At 38.0% G+C, this 15317-nt stretch overlaps 1 protein-coding gene across 8 annotated transcripts in view; it reads left to right on the top strand.

Moving 5' to 3' along the window:
• Positions 1–15317, top strand: part of NSF (N-ethylmaleimide sensitive factor, vesicle fusing ATPase) — a 149247-nt gene that overhangs the window by 10355 nt on the left and 123575 nt on the right. For 4 of the 8 annotated variants that reach the window (XM_042256126.2, XM_042256125.2, XM_060394931.1 and 1 more), the window contains exons 1-4: positions 6433–6617; positions 9250–9335; positions 11316–11415; positions 14247–14286. In XM_042256126.2, coding sequence (XP_042112060.1) covers positions 6600–6617; positions 9250–9335; positions 11316–11415; positions 14247–14286 — 244 coding nt within the window. In that variant the 5' untranslated portion in view covers positions 6433–6599. Of the gene's footprint in view, positions 1–6432; positions 6618–9249; positions 9336–11315; positions 11416–14246; positions 14287–15317 lie in introns of those variants that run through there. The other 4 variants (XM_004013003.5, XM_027974387.2, XM_060394932.1 and 1 more) reach the window with 1 other exon arrangement.

Below are 15317 nucleotides of genomic sequence, written 5' to 3'. Positions count from 1 at the left end.
GAAGGTATGCTTATATCAGAACACCACATCGTATACCTTAGGCAAAATTCCCATAAAGCTGAACATGTGCACGTATGCCTGTGATCCAGCCATTCTACGGGAGAGGGTAGGTGTAGGGGAGTGTGTGTGTACATGTATATATGTGTATATACACGTGTGTGTATGTATATATATATATATAGTATAGATATCCAGTAGAAATGCATAGGCATATTATTAAAAAGACATGTATAAACATATTGTTAGCAACAGTATTCATGATTAAGAACTGGAAACAACTCATGGATAAATAGTAGTGACATATTCATATAATTATACACTATAAAAAGCAAGGAAAATGAGCTATTGCTACATGCCAAAACTTGGATGAGTCTTGTAATCATAATATTGAAGGGTAGAAGTCAGACATGGAATAATACATGGTATGCTAAGTTGCTTCAGTCGTGTCCAACTCTGTGACGCTATGGACCCGTAGCCCACCAGGCTCTTTTGTCCTTGGGATACTCCAGGCACGAATACTGAAGTGATTCCATTTATATAAAATTTTCAGCAGGCTAAACTCATCTGTTTGATTTCTGTCTCTGGTGGTAGAAACAGTGATTTTTTTAGATAAATTGAACTTCATCAAAATTTAAAATTTTCATATATCAAGGGACACTACCAAGACATGAAGAGAGAGCCCACAAAATGTGAGAAAATATTTAATAATCATATGTCTGATAAAAGTCTAGCATCCAGAATGTATAAAGAACCGTTACAATTCAGTAATAAAAAGAAACCTGATTTTTAAATGGGCAGAGGATTTGAATAGATATTTCTCCAAAAAATATGTGAAAATAACCAACAAGCACATGAAAGATACGTGTTCACCAGCATAGTCATCAGAGAAATAAAAATCAAAACCACAGTGAAATACTACCTCACACCCACTAGGATGGCTATAGTTTAAAAAAGGTGACGATGTAGAGAATTTGGGACCCTCATATACTGCTGGTGGGAATGTGAAATGGTTCAGCCATTGTGGGAGACAGTTTGGCAGTTCTTCAAAAAGTTAAACATAGAATGATCCAGCAAGTCCAGCAAGTGATTGAAAATGTATGTTCATAGATAAACTTGTACATGAATGTTCATAGCAGCATTATTCATAATAGCCAAAAAGTGGGAATTATCCATCAGCTAATATGGATAAAACAAATGCGGGTTACCCATACGGTGAAACACGATCCAGCCCTGGAAAGGAATGGTGTGCTGTTGTGAGCAGCAGCCTCGATGATCTTGAGAACATTATGCTGAGTGAAAGAAGCCAGTCACAAAGATGACAGATTGTGTGATTCTATTTATATGAAATGTTCAGAATAGGCACGTCCGTAGAGATAGAAAATAGATTAGTGGTTGCCAAGGGATGCGGGAGGTGAGCACTGGGACTAACTGATAATGGGTACAGGGTTTCTTTTTGGAGGGCTGGAAGTGTCCTGGAATCAGAGAGAGTGGTGATGATTACACAGCATAGCGGATGTACTAAGAAACATTGAAGTGGGGGTTTCTACCTCCTTATGCATTTGAGATGTATGCCTTAAGATGCTTCTGTAAGGTTAAGAATAGGATGCTGTGACCCTTGAATGGGACCAAATGGACCTCCATTATGTACCTGAGTCAAATTAGAGGTAACTGTGGGATTAAAACACAGTCTTTTAGTTTATTCACCTAAAAATTAGACTTTTTTTTCCTCTTCTAAGTATACAAAATTCAGAATGAGTCATGTTTAAAAAATCATTTAGAGAGAAGTAATATTCTTGTGTTATGAGAAAACAAAAATGTTAGCTAGAGTGAGGCAAATAGTGTTCTTTAGATTTTGGCAGTAGGAAAGAGAATTGTGAGCTAGGGTGTTTGCAGGTGTGTAAAGCTTTTAAAACAGTGCCTCGCGTGAAATAAGCTCTCAAAACACATTAGCTATTATTAGTGACACTGCCCCCCGCCCCAGCCGCCTAGTGGATAATCAGTGTCTCAGTGCCTTTTATTGAATAGTTCAGCTTTCCTCTACTGTTTCTAAATTTTACCTATTAAGTTCTTGCCTGGTTCTGTTTCTGGATTGCTTTTTCTACTTCATTGAACTGTTTCTATACTAGTACTATGTAGTTTTTGTGTGTGTGTGTGTTTTTTTTTTTTTTTTTTGAACTGTACCAGGCAGCTTGTGGGATCTTAGTTTCCTAACCAGGGAGGGAACCCAAGCTCTCAGTGAAAGCACAGAATCCTAACCACTGGACTGCCAGGGAATTCCACTACAGTGGTTTAATTACTGTGCCGGGAGAAATATCAATAACCTCAGATATGCAGATGACACCACCCTTATGGCAGAAAGTGAAGAGGAACTCAAAAGCCTCTTGATGAAAGTGAAAGAGGAGAGTGAAAAAGTTGGCTTAAAGCCCAACATTCAGAAAATGAAGATCATGGCATCTGGTCCCATCACTTCATGGGAAATAGATGGGGAAACAGTGGAAACAGTGTCAGACTTTTATTTTGGGGGCTCCAAAATCACCGCAGGTGGTGACTGCAGCCATGAAATTAAAAGACGCTTACTCCTTGGAAGAAAAATTATGACCAACCTGGACAGCATATTCAAAAGCAGAGACATTACTTTGCCGACAAAGGTCCATCTAGTCAAGGCTGTGGTTTTTCCAGTGGTCATGTATGGATGTGAGAGTTGGACTGTGAAGAAAGCTGAGCACCAAAGAATTGCTGCTTTTGAATTGTGGTGTTGGAGAAGACTCTTGAGAGTCTCTTGGACTGCAAGGAGATCAACCCTGGGATTTCTTTGGAAGGAATGATGCTAAAGCTGAAACTCCAGTACTTTGGCCACCTCATGCGAAGAGTTGACCCATTGGAAAAGACTCTGATGCTGGGAGGGATTGGGGGCAGGAGGAGAAGGGGACCACAGAGGATGAGATGGCTGGATGGCATCACTGACTCGATGGAGGTGAGTCTGAGTGAACTCCGAGAGTTGGTGATGGACAGGGAGGCCTGGCGTGCTGTGATTCATGGGGTTGCAAAGAGTCAGACACGACTGAGCAACTGAACTGAACTGAACTGATGGTATGTCTAGTAGGGCCAGTCTCATTCTTTCTGAAATTTTGCTTGGCTGCTTTCCCAAATTAGAAAAAACTTCATTCCCCTCTCATTTTGCCTACTACATTTACTTTGCCAGTTACAGTTTAGATTGAGTTTGCTAAAGTCCCATTGGGATTTTCTTATAATTACATTAAATACATAGGTTAATTTGGAGTTGATGATATCCTTACAGTATGTGCTTCTGTTGGTTTTCTTCATATGGATCTTATATTGATTAGCTTTCTAGATATATTTCTCAAACAATTTTTTTAATTCCACAAGTATTTATTGAGTGCCTGTTATATTGTTCCAGGTACTTCTCCAAATTTTAAAGTAATGTATTTTGAGGCATTAATGAACTTTCCCAAATTAATGCAGTCATGGAGAGGAAATTATTCACAAAGCCAAGGACTCAGTTAACTAGTTTATGATTTGGTGTTCATTTTAATGCTGAATCATTGGTTAATCCACCCAGTATAAACAAAATTTTAATTCTTTGTATATTTATCAAAAGATTCTATGCTTCAGATCATATTTTTAATTTCTTACTGAGCTTATTAATAAAAAGTATGTTTTCTTAATTTATGGACAAAACTCCTTGTCACACTGTAGTCAAAGAAAACTAGATTTAACCAACATGGTTTAATTATGAAGAAAAAACACAATAAGCAAATTATGAGACGTTGTCTTATATTTTCATGAATAATGACAGTATCCTTACAGTTATTTTCCTAATGTGTGAGGTCATCACTGTTTGTGCAGAAACAAAGATCTGAAATGAAATATACCATCAATTAGCTTTAATACAAAACTTTTAATTTGGCTAGTAAAATAACACCTATGTAATTTTTAAGTTGGAAAATGCAGAAAAGAGGAAAATTAATTAAATCACTCATAGTCCCATTTTCCAGTCACAGTTGTTTTTACATTTTGATGTGTTTTTAATTGCTTTGCTGTACTTGAAAATATCAAACTGTAAAGTAAAATTTATATACGTGTGTATATATATACGTATATAAATTTTACTTTACAGTTTGAGATATATATACACACACACATGTATATATATACTATTCTGTATATATATATACACACACACGTATATGTATACTATTCTGTGATTTGAATATTATGAGGATATAGGAAGTAGACATGTTTTAGTTTACATAGCTATCATTTTGAAATAGGACTTTTAATTTGCTTCTGATTCATCACTGTAAAGTAATGCCATAGAGGACGACTTTGTACATAAAAGTTCTCTATATTTAAAATTATTTTCCTAAGATAAGGGTTATTTATTGTAAAATAGTTCCAACCATTCAGAACTCTGAAAAGTGAAGATGTTTCACTTACACCTTCTTGTTTCACCTCAATGATAGCTACTGTTAACAATTCACTATGTCTTTTTTTAATTAAAAAGCATACTCTACATACTATTTTATAATACTGTTTTATACCTTTTTTTAAAACTTTGCACTATATTGTGGATATTCCCCTTGTCAGTACATACAGAGGTACCTTGACCTTTTAGATTGCTGCGTACTTGTAATGCTTTTAACCATGGTGCTATTCATGGCATTTATTTAGCTTTAGGTTGTGAATTTTTTTTCTATTACAAACAATTATTACATATCTCTATGATAGTCATAATAATAATAGCTGAGATTTATTGAATATTTACTCTGTACCAGGTAAATCATAGTATCTCCTTTAATCCTCTTGTGTATGTTTGGGTAGGTGTGGATTTTTTTCCCATGTCCTCATGTTTCTGTTCCTGTCCAGGGGGAGAGTAGAACTTTAGATCAAATTCCTTGCCTCTTAAGGAAGAATTATACAGAGGGGGGAAAAAAAAGTCTTAACTCTTCTCTGGAGGAAGAACTGCCAATCTTAGTTAGTATGAGACACACACAAGAGTGTAGGTTTTATGCTTCCTCTTTTTACATTCTGTGCCCAGGACTAGCAGGCCAGTATGGTCGGTAACCTTAGACGGCCTTTTGGAGGTAGATCTGGCCATTCTCCTGGTTTGTGATTCCTACAGTTGAGATGAGACCTGGTTGGAAAGAGAACTGTCTCTTCTGGAAACCTAGCTATCTCTCTTGCAGTAGGCAAGAGATTGGGTCTCTTGATTAGGCCTTTGTTGCATGAGTGTAGGTACCTTGCATCCAAACTATATTTTGTAGTTTGAACATTTATACCATCTTTGCAATGGGAATTATTGGAGACTGCCCAACCATTAAAAAAAAAAACAGACCGTCATTTCTCAACTTCATTGAGGTATAACCTCTGCACAATAAAATATGATCAAGACATAGAACTATCTCAAAAAATTCTTGCTTTTTTGCTGTCCATTTCACCCCCATCCCAGTCAATCACTGATTTTGTGTGTGTATGGTTATTCTAGATTAATTTTTTCTCTTCTGAGATTTCATCTGATTCTAAGATGAGGCTTAAATAACCTCTTTTAAGGATCTGGCTTTACTCGGCGTTATGGTCTGAGGTTTACGCATGCTGTTACGTATATCAGGACGTAGTTTCTTTTTAATTGCTGGGTAGTGTCCATTGTATGCCTGTGCCACAGTTTGTTTATCCATTCAACTGTTGGCAGATCTTTGTGTTGTTTCCATTTTTGATTTATGAATAAAGTTGCTGGTGGACATTTGTGTACAGGTCATCATTTTCATTTCTCTTGACTTAAAATCTAGAGATCGATCTACTGGGGCACATTGACCTTTTAAGAAACTGCATCACGTCTTTGCCAGTATTTGGTGCTATCAGCTTTTACATTTTCCTTTGTGTGTGTGTGTGTGTATATGTGTGTGTGTTTCTTTTGAATACCGAAATGGGAAGTCTTTTCTTTTTTTTTTCCAATATAAATTTTGTAAAGGAATTTTAAGGCCTTACGGGATGTCAGGAGATTCATCTATGTGAATAGTTACTAGTCTGAGATGGATAGTGTGAAGGGTATTCTTACAGACTCTCCACAAGATTACTATAGGACATACAAGTTTGACTTATTTCTACCTATCACTTCTAGTCCCGCAGAACTTCAGAATTTTAATGGAAATTATTATTTCAGGAGTCATAGCAGAGTGATTCCATAGGCCTCAAGACAGGTGTTACTGATGGCCTTTCTCACACTGCTTTAGACTAGCTATGTCCAGTGAAACTGTCTGCAGTGATCCCTAATAGCCACGTGTGGCTCTCAGAATGGGACTAGTGCACCTGAAGAACTGAGTGTTAAAATTTTAACTAGTTTTAATTTTAATAATGCGTCTAGTGGTTATTTTATTGCACAGTACATTTCTAAAATGTTATTTTTCAGGAAACACATAGTTGAGCGAGACCTGTTAGTTGAGCTGGCTCTGGAGCAGGTTCACATAGGTTGTCCTACTTCCGTTTCCTGTGGAGGAATTTGTGTCTCTGGAGACATGTAACCTAGGCCTGAAGCACCACAGAGAAGACCAGTGGGTTCATGAGTGTTGCGGTTATTTGTAATGAGGTCTTTTAATCAGGTACTACATGCTTTGGTTTTTTTCTTTTTAATTTTGCCCTACTAATTCTTCAGTAAAAAATAAAGCATATACTTAGAAATCTAATTTTTAAAGCTAATCTTTGGACAAAAGTATGTTATTTAAATTTGAAAACCTGCAGTGTTGTCTGGAGGAGTCCTGGTTACACCCCTCTCCCGTTTTTTTTTTTTTTTGGAAGAGAAGAAGCCAGTTCTCTTCCTATACTTTAAAGGCTCTCACATAAGTAATGATGTCATTAGTTAGTCACGCAGTTGTGTCCGACTCTTTGCAACCCGATGGACTGTAGCTCTCCAGGCTCCTTTGTCCATGGAATTCTCCAAGCAAGAGTATTGAAGTGAGTTGCCATGCCTTTCTCTAGAGGATCTTCCTGACCCAGGAATCAAACCCGGCTCCCATGCATTGCAGGCAGATTCTTTACCATCTGAGCCACCAGGGAAGCTCAATGATATAATTACTTCTGCTAAGGTTTCCTTTAAAGGTTTGTTGAGATTTTCATACTTTTGAGAAGCGATGAATTAATAATTCTTTACATTTCAAGTTATTAAGGAAAACATTTTATAGTCTTTAGACAGTTAAATGTTCTAGTAACTCAAATAGTTAAACTTATAACTAAAATTTCCTGTCAGTTTCAATATGTTCATTTCATAGTAGTTACGTGGACATTGTGGCTGGGCTTTTGTCATTGTTTCCTAGAGGCAAGGTCAGTATTAGAAAAACTGTGGAATTTTCCTTTGCCTTTATTGTGATAAGTAAACAGCGACTATTTATAGGGACTTATATTCTAATGAGAAAATGAGATATCCTGCTTGGCTTGCCATAAAAACACAGATGCTTCTAGATTCCAGTAGGGAGGCCTTTTGCTCATAGCATCTGTTTCAGTTACCCAGCCAGATGACTTCTACAGAGTTTTTCACTCTTTTAAAGGACACCAAATCTTTGGCAAGAAAGCAAGTTCACAAAGGGAAAGGTTAAGTTAGCATTTTGTAAATTTTAAAATAACTTTGGGTGTATCAATTCTGTGTGTTAATTAAATTGTATCAGTTCCTGAATAACCTTGAAATGTCCTTTGCATCCATGTTCTTTGAATTGTTTATTCTGCAGTTGAGGTAGATTGTATTGATCCATACATACTAAGTTCATCTGTTCAACAAATGTCTGATGAGCACTGACTGTATCTAAGCCCTGTCTTAGCCTTGAGAACTGTAGACGCGAACAGGGTACAGTCTCAGTCCTTAAGAGTCTTATGTCTTTCATGCAGTATAAACAGACAGTAAAAAATATTCTTCCATTTGACATTTGTGTTTTCAGGAGGGGAAGGTGTTTAGGAAGGTCTTCTAAAAGATGTAATTCCTGAGCTGAGAGACTGGGACGAGTAGGAGTTGACTAGGCAAGGGGCTCAGAGTTAGGGAAGAGAGGAGAATGTAAGAGAAAGAAGCTTTTGTAGGTGAGAGAGACCCTAGGGCGAGTGGGAAACAAGGTCTGCACATTTTGATCAGGTGGCTGGTCAGACTGTGACTATGGGCAGAAGTACTGTCTCATTTGGAAAGCAGACTTGTGACCTAAACCTTATTTGTGTCATGTTCTAAATTATACCCCAAAGGATTATCCTGCAAACCTTTCAGGTGCGCGTGCCCCACTTCAGAGTCCATTGCTCTGAACGGCTGGGATAGCTGTGTGGAAACTAGCCTTTTAGTTTCAAACAAAAGCAAAGCAGAGTAATTTATTTCCCTCTATAAATTTGTATTTGGAAGACGAATTTACGGAGAATCAGCTTTGGCTTGATGTTTGAAGAATGAGCATGTTAGTCATAAACAGGCTACAAATGTCATATTTCACTAACTAGGAAACCCTAGAGGATGGAGGAAGGATTATTGGTTACATACATTGTATGAAGGAATGTTTTTCTCATAGCTGTTGGCCAAAAGGACAGTTAATTGCCATTTTATATTAAATATACCTGTAATTATTTTTGTTGGGAGATACTTGGAAGATAGCTTTTATTAGTCTACAGGAGATATGGTTCATACTACGTGGGATCTCTTATGAAGAAATGCTTTTTCATGATATACTGTATCAAATTTATATCATTGCATTTTTATCAGTCAGAATCTTTTGTCTTTTGAAGAAATGGAAAACCCAACCCACGTAAGCTTGAGGAAAAGGGGATTTATTGACTCAGCCAACTTTCAGAACTGGTCTCCAGGGCTTTAACTTCTTTGTCGGGTCTGAGTTTCAAGGTGTCGGTCTTTCTCACCTTTGCTTTCTCTGTGATAGTTTTATTCTTTCAGCGCAGAAAGCCCTTCTTCACTTGGTGGTGACACAAGGGAGAGCACCTGTCTTCTAGCTCCTGTCTATGTGAAACCCCATGGATGGATTAGGACTGTGATGATGGCCTGTGTGCTGTGATTGGCAGGCCTGTAGGAGCGCGTGGAATGGGAAAGGAACAGCTTCTGAGAGGCAGGGTTTGCTATTGCCACAGAGGAAGGGGTGCCCGGAGTCAAAAGCATTGTGTTTATTACAAGTAATGGGAAATAGAGAACAGGAAGGCATAACATATTCTTTAAGGATATAAAAGGTGACTTAATTTTGTTTTCCTAATCACTCATTCTTATAGAGTATGCAAGCTGCAAGATGTCCTACAGACGAATTATCTTTAACTAACTGTGCAGTTGTGAATGAAAAGGACTTCCAGTCTGGCCAGTGAGTATCTGACTTCATTTTCTTCTTACCTGCAAAGTGGTATTTTAGAAACTTGTCAAGTGTTGTGTTTTTTTTTTTTTGAAACCTTGGAGTATAAGTTTTTAAATTCCTCTTGCTGAATTGGAAAATGGAAGAGATGAGAAAGAGTTGAGATGAAAAAGAGTTGTGTATTTACTGCATCAAATTTTGGTAAATATAGTGTTTTCTAAGTCATGCATAGTTTTTTATATGTAACTTTATTTTTCCATTGGTTTTCTTAGCAGAGCTAAGCATACTGGTTATATGACTCATTATATAGTGTAGTCATTAGGTTTTTGGCTCTGGAGTCAGATGGTCTGCGTTTTGATCCTGGTTCTGCCTATTACAAACTGGGTGACTGTGGGTAAGTTATCTACCCTGACTGTGCCTCAGTGTGTTGATCTGTAAAATGGGGATGATGATACCATCTTCCTCAGGGTATTGGTGAATATTGAGTTACACAAATAAATCACTTAGAACAGTTAGGTCCTTAACAAATATTAGCTGTTTGATCATTGTTACTCTGACAACCCAAGAGACAAGAAAACTGGAAGATGAACAGCTGTAGAATCTTAACAAGCATTTTTCATGGTCGTTTTTTTTTTTTTTTTTAAATCAGTTTTTAATTGAAAGTTAGTTGCTTTACTGACTTTTGTTATTTTCTGTCATACAACATGATTCACTGTCATTTATTTCGGTTCATTCACCTCACCCACTGCCCAGACTTCTGAATACCATGCTGCCTAGTTCAGTGCCATCCCTAGTGCTGCTAAGGTTGGTAGAAGTAAGGACGTGAAGGGGCAGTACCAGAAGGCAGGCTGGGGAAATGAGGAAGGAAGTGGGATTTTAGCTGAGCCTTTTTCTGTTTTTAAAATTATCTTTGAAATACATGAGTCTCACAGAGTTAGAATTGCTAACTGTTTGTGGTTTTTGCCCTCAGAGTAGAGGGCTATATTACATGATAGTATTACCATTCTTTGCAGTCCTAAAAATTCTGTGACGCAAAACTTTCTGCATATAAACTGGACTATATATTATATATAATCAGTGTGAGAATTTGCTGATGGAATTCTTTTACATGTCAAGTGTTCACTGTACACATGATGGGGTTACTTAAAATATAGTGGATATAAGGAACTTGTGTCCTACTGACAAAATGATATATATAGAAATGTTAGCCATTAATATTTTTTAAAATTATAGTATTCTAAAAGATAATTGTAAAAGAGATAGTGTTGCTGTAACAAGGGTTTGAAGCTTCTGTCTCCTACACAGTCTTCTGAGTTTCTTGGTATAGGAGATTTATCATGAGATAACTATATTTCATCTATTTACTTGCTGTGTTTACTTCTGAGCAGGGTGAATTACAACAAAATACTTTGAAATGGTATTGATATCTTTATGAAAGCTGATACATTTCATGAAAATTTTTCATTTTTACTACCTTTTAAATTTTACAGGCTGTTATTATTTCAACCAGTTGTGGAAATCTGGAAAGAGATTTAAGGAATTGTCCTAAAAACTAACTTTTCTTGGACTGCCATATCCATGGCTCTTCTATCTCTGGTTCTTCTTCCTTTGGTCTAGTTAGTATGTGAAATAATTCTCAGGAGAGGAAATTCATCTAGTTTTTACTTAGCATCGAGTAAATCAGTGCCTTCAATTTTATGTAAACTGGAAATGTAATGAGGTTGATGTTTCAGATGGCATGTACTGTCTTGAACTTGGTCTTGATTCTGCTTGATGTCTGTTTGGTCCAAGGTGGTCCTTCTGCCTAGAAAACATTGTGAATTGCTGACAATTTGTGGAAATGAAATTTGTGGTCCTATTTCTTCAGGACTCATATAATGCCATATTTTCACTTGGTCCTCATCAAGCATCATCTGTTGAAAATGAGCATGTTAGAGGTGATGTTCTTTATTTCCTTTGACATGGAGTGTTGACTGTGTTTCTGTCTTGTAGGCACGTGATTGTGAGGACCTCCCCCAACCACAGGTACACATTTACACTGAGGACCCACCCATCTGTGGTTCCAGGGAGCATTGCATTCAGCTTACCGCAGGTAACTAGGATGTGAATTTATTCTTCTCTAATCTTGAAAGTCATAGAAGAATCAATTCATTTAAAGCAAGCTGTATCACCCTATAATGGCATTGATTCATATTGACGAAAACCATCTAGGTGTTATATAAGGAATTTAAAGATACGTTCTTAATTGCCAATTTTCACCGTATCTGTCTTTTATTGCCTTGATTTTCACCCCTAATTAATTCTGCAGTGATATCAGTTAGCTATCGGTGTCAAGTTATTTTAATGTTAGCTCTCAGGGTAATGGAGAATATATAAAAATAGCACTTACATCTAAAATTGACATCTAATAATAGCGTTTTTAAACACAATGATGTTAGACTAAAGAACATGATGTGAGTAGGGCTTCCCTGATGGCTCAGTGATAAAGACTCTGCCTTCAGTGCAGGAGACACAGGAGCATGTGGGTTCGATCCCTGAGTCAGGAAGATCCCCTGGAGAAGGAAATGGGAACCCACGGCAGTATTCTTGCCTGGAGAATCCCATGGACAGAGGAGCCTGACTGGCTACAATCCAAACAGTCACAAAGAGTCAAACATGCCTGAGTGACTAAGCACACTTGTTATTTCAAATTACAGCCTAACTTGCTGGGCTCCCACAGTAAGTGAAAGGATTGTAATTAGATTTATAGCTGTTGGTAGATTCTGTGGAGGGGAAATTGCCTAACACTAAGGCAATGGCACCCCACTCCAGTACTCTTGCCTGGAAAATCCTATGGATGGAGGAGCCTGGTAGGCTGCAGTCCATGGGGTCACGAAGAGTCGGACACAACTGAGCGACTTCACTTTCACTTTTAACTTTCACGCATTGGAGAAGGAAATGGCAACCCACTCCCATCTTCTTGCCTGGAGAATCCCAGGGACGGGGGAGCCTGGTAGGCTGCCATCTATGGGGTTGCACAGAGTCGGACACTACTGAAGCAACTTAGCAGCAGCAGCTTGCAGGCACATAATATATACTATAGGCGCATCGCAAGTACTAGTCTGTATCCTTTCCTCCCTTGTCGTCTTACTCAGGCTGCTGATCCTTAGTCCTAAACAGTGCAAATGCAGCCCATACCTCCTGTACTATGCCAGCTGATGGCTGCCCCCCCACCCCTGGAGGTTTAGGGAAGGAGATCAAAAGGAGAATTAACTCCTTAAGGAACTGCTAAAGATCTCTTGAATCCCTCACATGTTATGGGAAATCTTCATTTGCTAGTCCCTTTCCCCCTTTTGGATGCCTCTGCTGTATTAAGACTGCTTTTTGCATTTGTTTATATAGATCAAAGGTTTGGAATGTTCTAGAGCTTACCAGCTTTCTCAGAGCTAAATTTGGGACTCAGCTGGCTAGAAATGGGATTTCTAACCACTTTTCCTTGTCTCTCTGCTTTAAAAAAAATTTCCCCCAACATTTACTACAGACCAAGAGCTGCTCTTAAGTGCCTTGCATGTGTTCCCTCAACACATGAATTCTCTCAACAACCCCAGATGATGGATACTATTATCATCATCCTTGAGGCTATCTCTGGGTGTAGAACCTAAATGTGGCTGCTTTGTGAGCCCAAATCTGGGCTTAGCCAGTGTGCCTCTGCATTTCCGGTTGGCCAAAAGTGGGATGGAGTATGACAAAAGAGAGAAGTGAAGGGTGGAGAGGAGGTGAGAAAGCTGGGAGGGAGAGCACTTGTTGCATGTATTCAAAACGCAGCATCTTCTTAACCCCTCACCACCACAAAGTTCACGAAGTTCAGATGAGAAGACAAACTTGTTTTTCAGCCAAAGATTATTTTTCTCACTGTTCTTTGAAGTGTTATCAGGAAGTACTCATTTTGAATCTACATCAAGCCAGTCCTGAATTCCTGCCTGAACACAATCTGTCCTGCCTCTGTATATTCTTGCCGTTGTAACCGATCGGTACCCAGGGAGAAGCTAAAAGCCTTGTCACAAATGCCTGACACTTCTTTGGCTAGTACACAAGGAGTAGTCATGACCATCTAATGATTTGAATCCCTGCTTGGTTTCATTATAGCCTATCTGATGAGTTCTGATGTATTTTTCATGAATTGAACATCTTTCTTTTTGTGCTACTGTATCAAACAGTATAACTATCCACAGTACATGTAGAATCTGAAATGTCTGATACTCCGAAGGCCTTCAGGAGCATTAAAATATTATGCAAAGGAGCATCCTACTCAGTGGTGCCGGCTTTACTGTAAAAAGGCAAACTTTCTACGTTTTGAGGACAGATATTCAGGTATAAATAAACTATAGCATATGTTCGCTAGGGCGGCTGTAACAAAGTACCACAAACGAGGTGGCTTAAAATAACAAATTTATTCTCCCACAGTTCTGGAGGCAGAAGTCTGAAATCAAGGTGTCAGCAGGGCAGTGTTCTCTCTGAAGGCACTAGGGAAAAATCTGTTCTGTGCTTAGCTTCTGGTGTAGCAGACAGTCTTTGATGTTCATTGACTGGTGGGTGCATCACTTCAGTCCCTGCCTTCACTGTCACATGACTTTTTCCCCATTTGACTGTGTCTCTCTTTTCTCATAAGGAAGCCATATTGGCTTAGAGTCTATCTTAATTCATTGTGACCTCATCTTACCTTGATATCATCTGCAGAGACCCTGTTTCCAAATGCTGTCACATTCATTGGAGCTGGGGGCTAAGGCTTTAATGTATCTTTTTTGTGGGACACGATTCAACACTTAACAGCCATGGTTTAGTCTTGGAATGTGTATATGAAATTCACAGAAATCCTGTTTTCTTTGTTTCTCTGATTTTGATGTGGTATTAAGTGTCTTCCCCCTCCCCACTTCTGTTTTACAGCGAAAATGGGCTGGACTTTCTATTGGGCAAGAAATAGAAGGTAGGTATATTTTTTAGCTATCTGAGGTAGATTTTCTTTACGATTTTCTCATAGTTATAGATATCTGTGCAGTTTTCTTTTCAACCATGTTACAGTTAGGTGTATGAGAATGGAAGGTAAGTAGTTACTTCCTCTGTCTACTTGTTATATGTCTGTCCATTCATATTATGGAAAGGTTAGAAAAACAATACAGAGATATCTTCTAAAAGATACCATTTGACTCTCATCTATACCATAGTTAATCTTTATATTCTGCCTTCCTCTTTCTCCTCTCCTTTCCCAGGAACATCCACATATTCATAGCTCACAGAAAAAGTGCAAGGTAAATTTTTGCACAAATTACCTTTAAGAGCACTGTGTAAAAGTGCTGAGATAGAACAGGAGTGGAGACTGGATAATTAGCCAGAGAAATCTTTCCAGCACTGAAGTTTTGAGCATGATTATGAAGTAGGATAAAAGCATGACATGGTAATGATAAGGAACAAAGGCTCTTTAGATGAGAAATAGAACAAATAAAAGGCACTGGGATGGGAGCAAGCAAATTATAGGCATCGCTCATAAGTGCGTTTGATTGAAAGGTTTTGCCTGAATGGGTTGTATTAAGTGATGAGAGGTGGAGCATGCAGTTAGTGGGCGGCCTGGAAATATATACTGAAATTTTTGGATTTTACACAAACGCACTTAGAAGTCTTGTATAAGCCCATCAAAATCCTACGTTTAGAAAAGAGTTCTAATGTTATTGTGGAGTATAGCGAGGAGTGGGAAGAATACAGGAGTGAAGGACAATTGCTGGGAGGTTATTTGACTTGCCTGGAATTAAGCTGACAGGACTCTGTGAAATTATGGCTATGGAAAAATTATTTTAAAGTTAAGTTATGTTAAAGAGAAATAATTGATATTACATGGTGATTCCATTTTACTGTATACTGAGATGTATTTTCGAATGTTTTTGTTTAAAAAGATAAACCAGGTTTAGGGTAAGGAGAAGAAAGGGTGGCAGTAACTTAAGAAAAGTATGGACTTTTTAAAAT

This window comes from Ovis aries, chromosome 11 (assembly GCF_016772045.2).
Source record: "Ovis aries strain OAR_USU_Benz2616 breed Rambouillet chromosome 11, ARS-UI_Ramb_v3.0, whole genome shotgun sequence".
Classification (NCBI taxonomy): Eukaryota; Metazoa; Chordata; class Mammalia; order Artiodactyla; family Bovidae; genus Ovis; species Ovis aries.
This window is presented reverse-complemented; position numbering and strand designations above follow the sequence as displayed.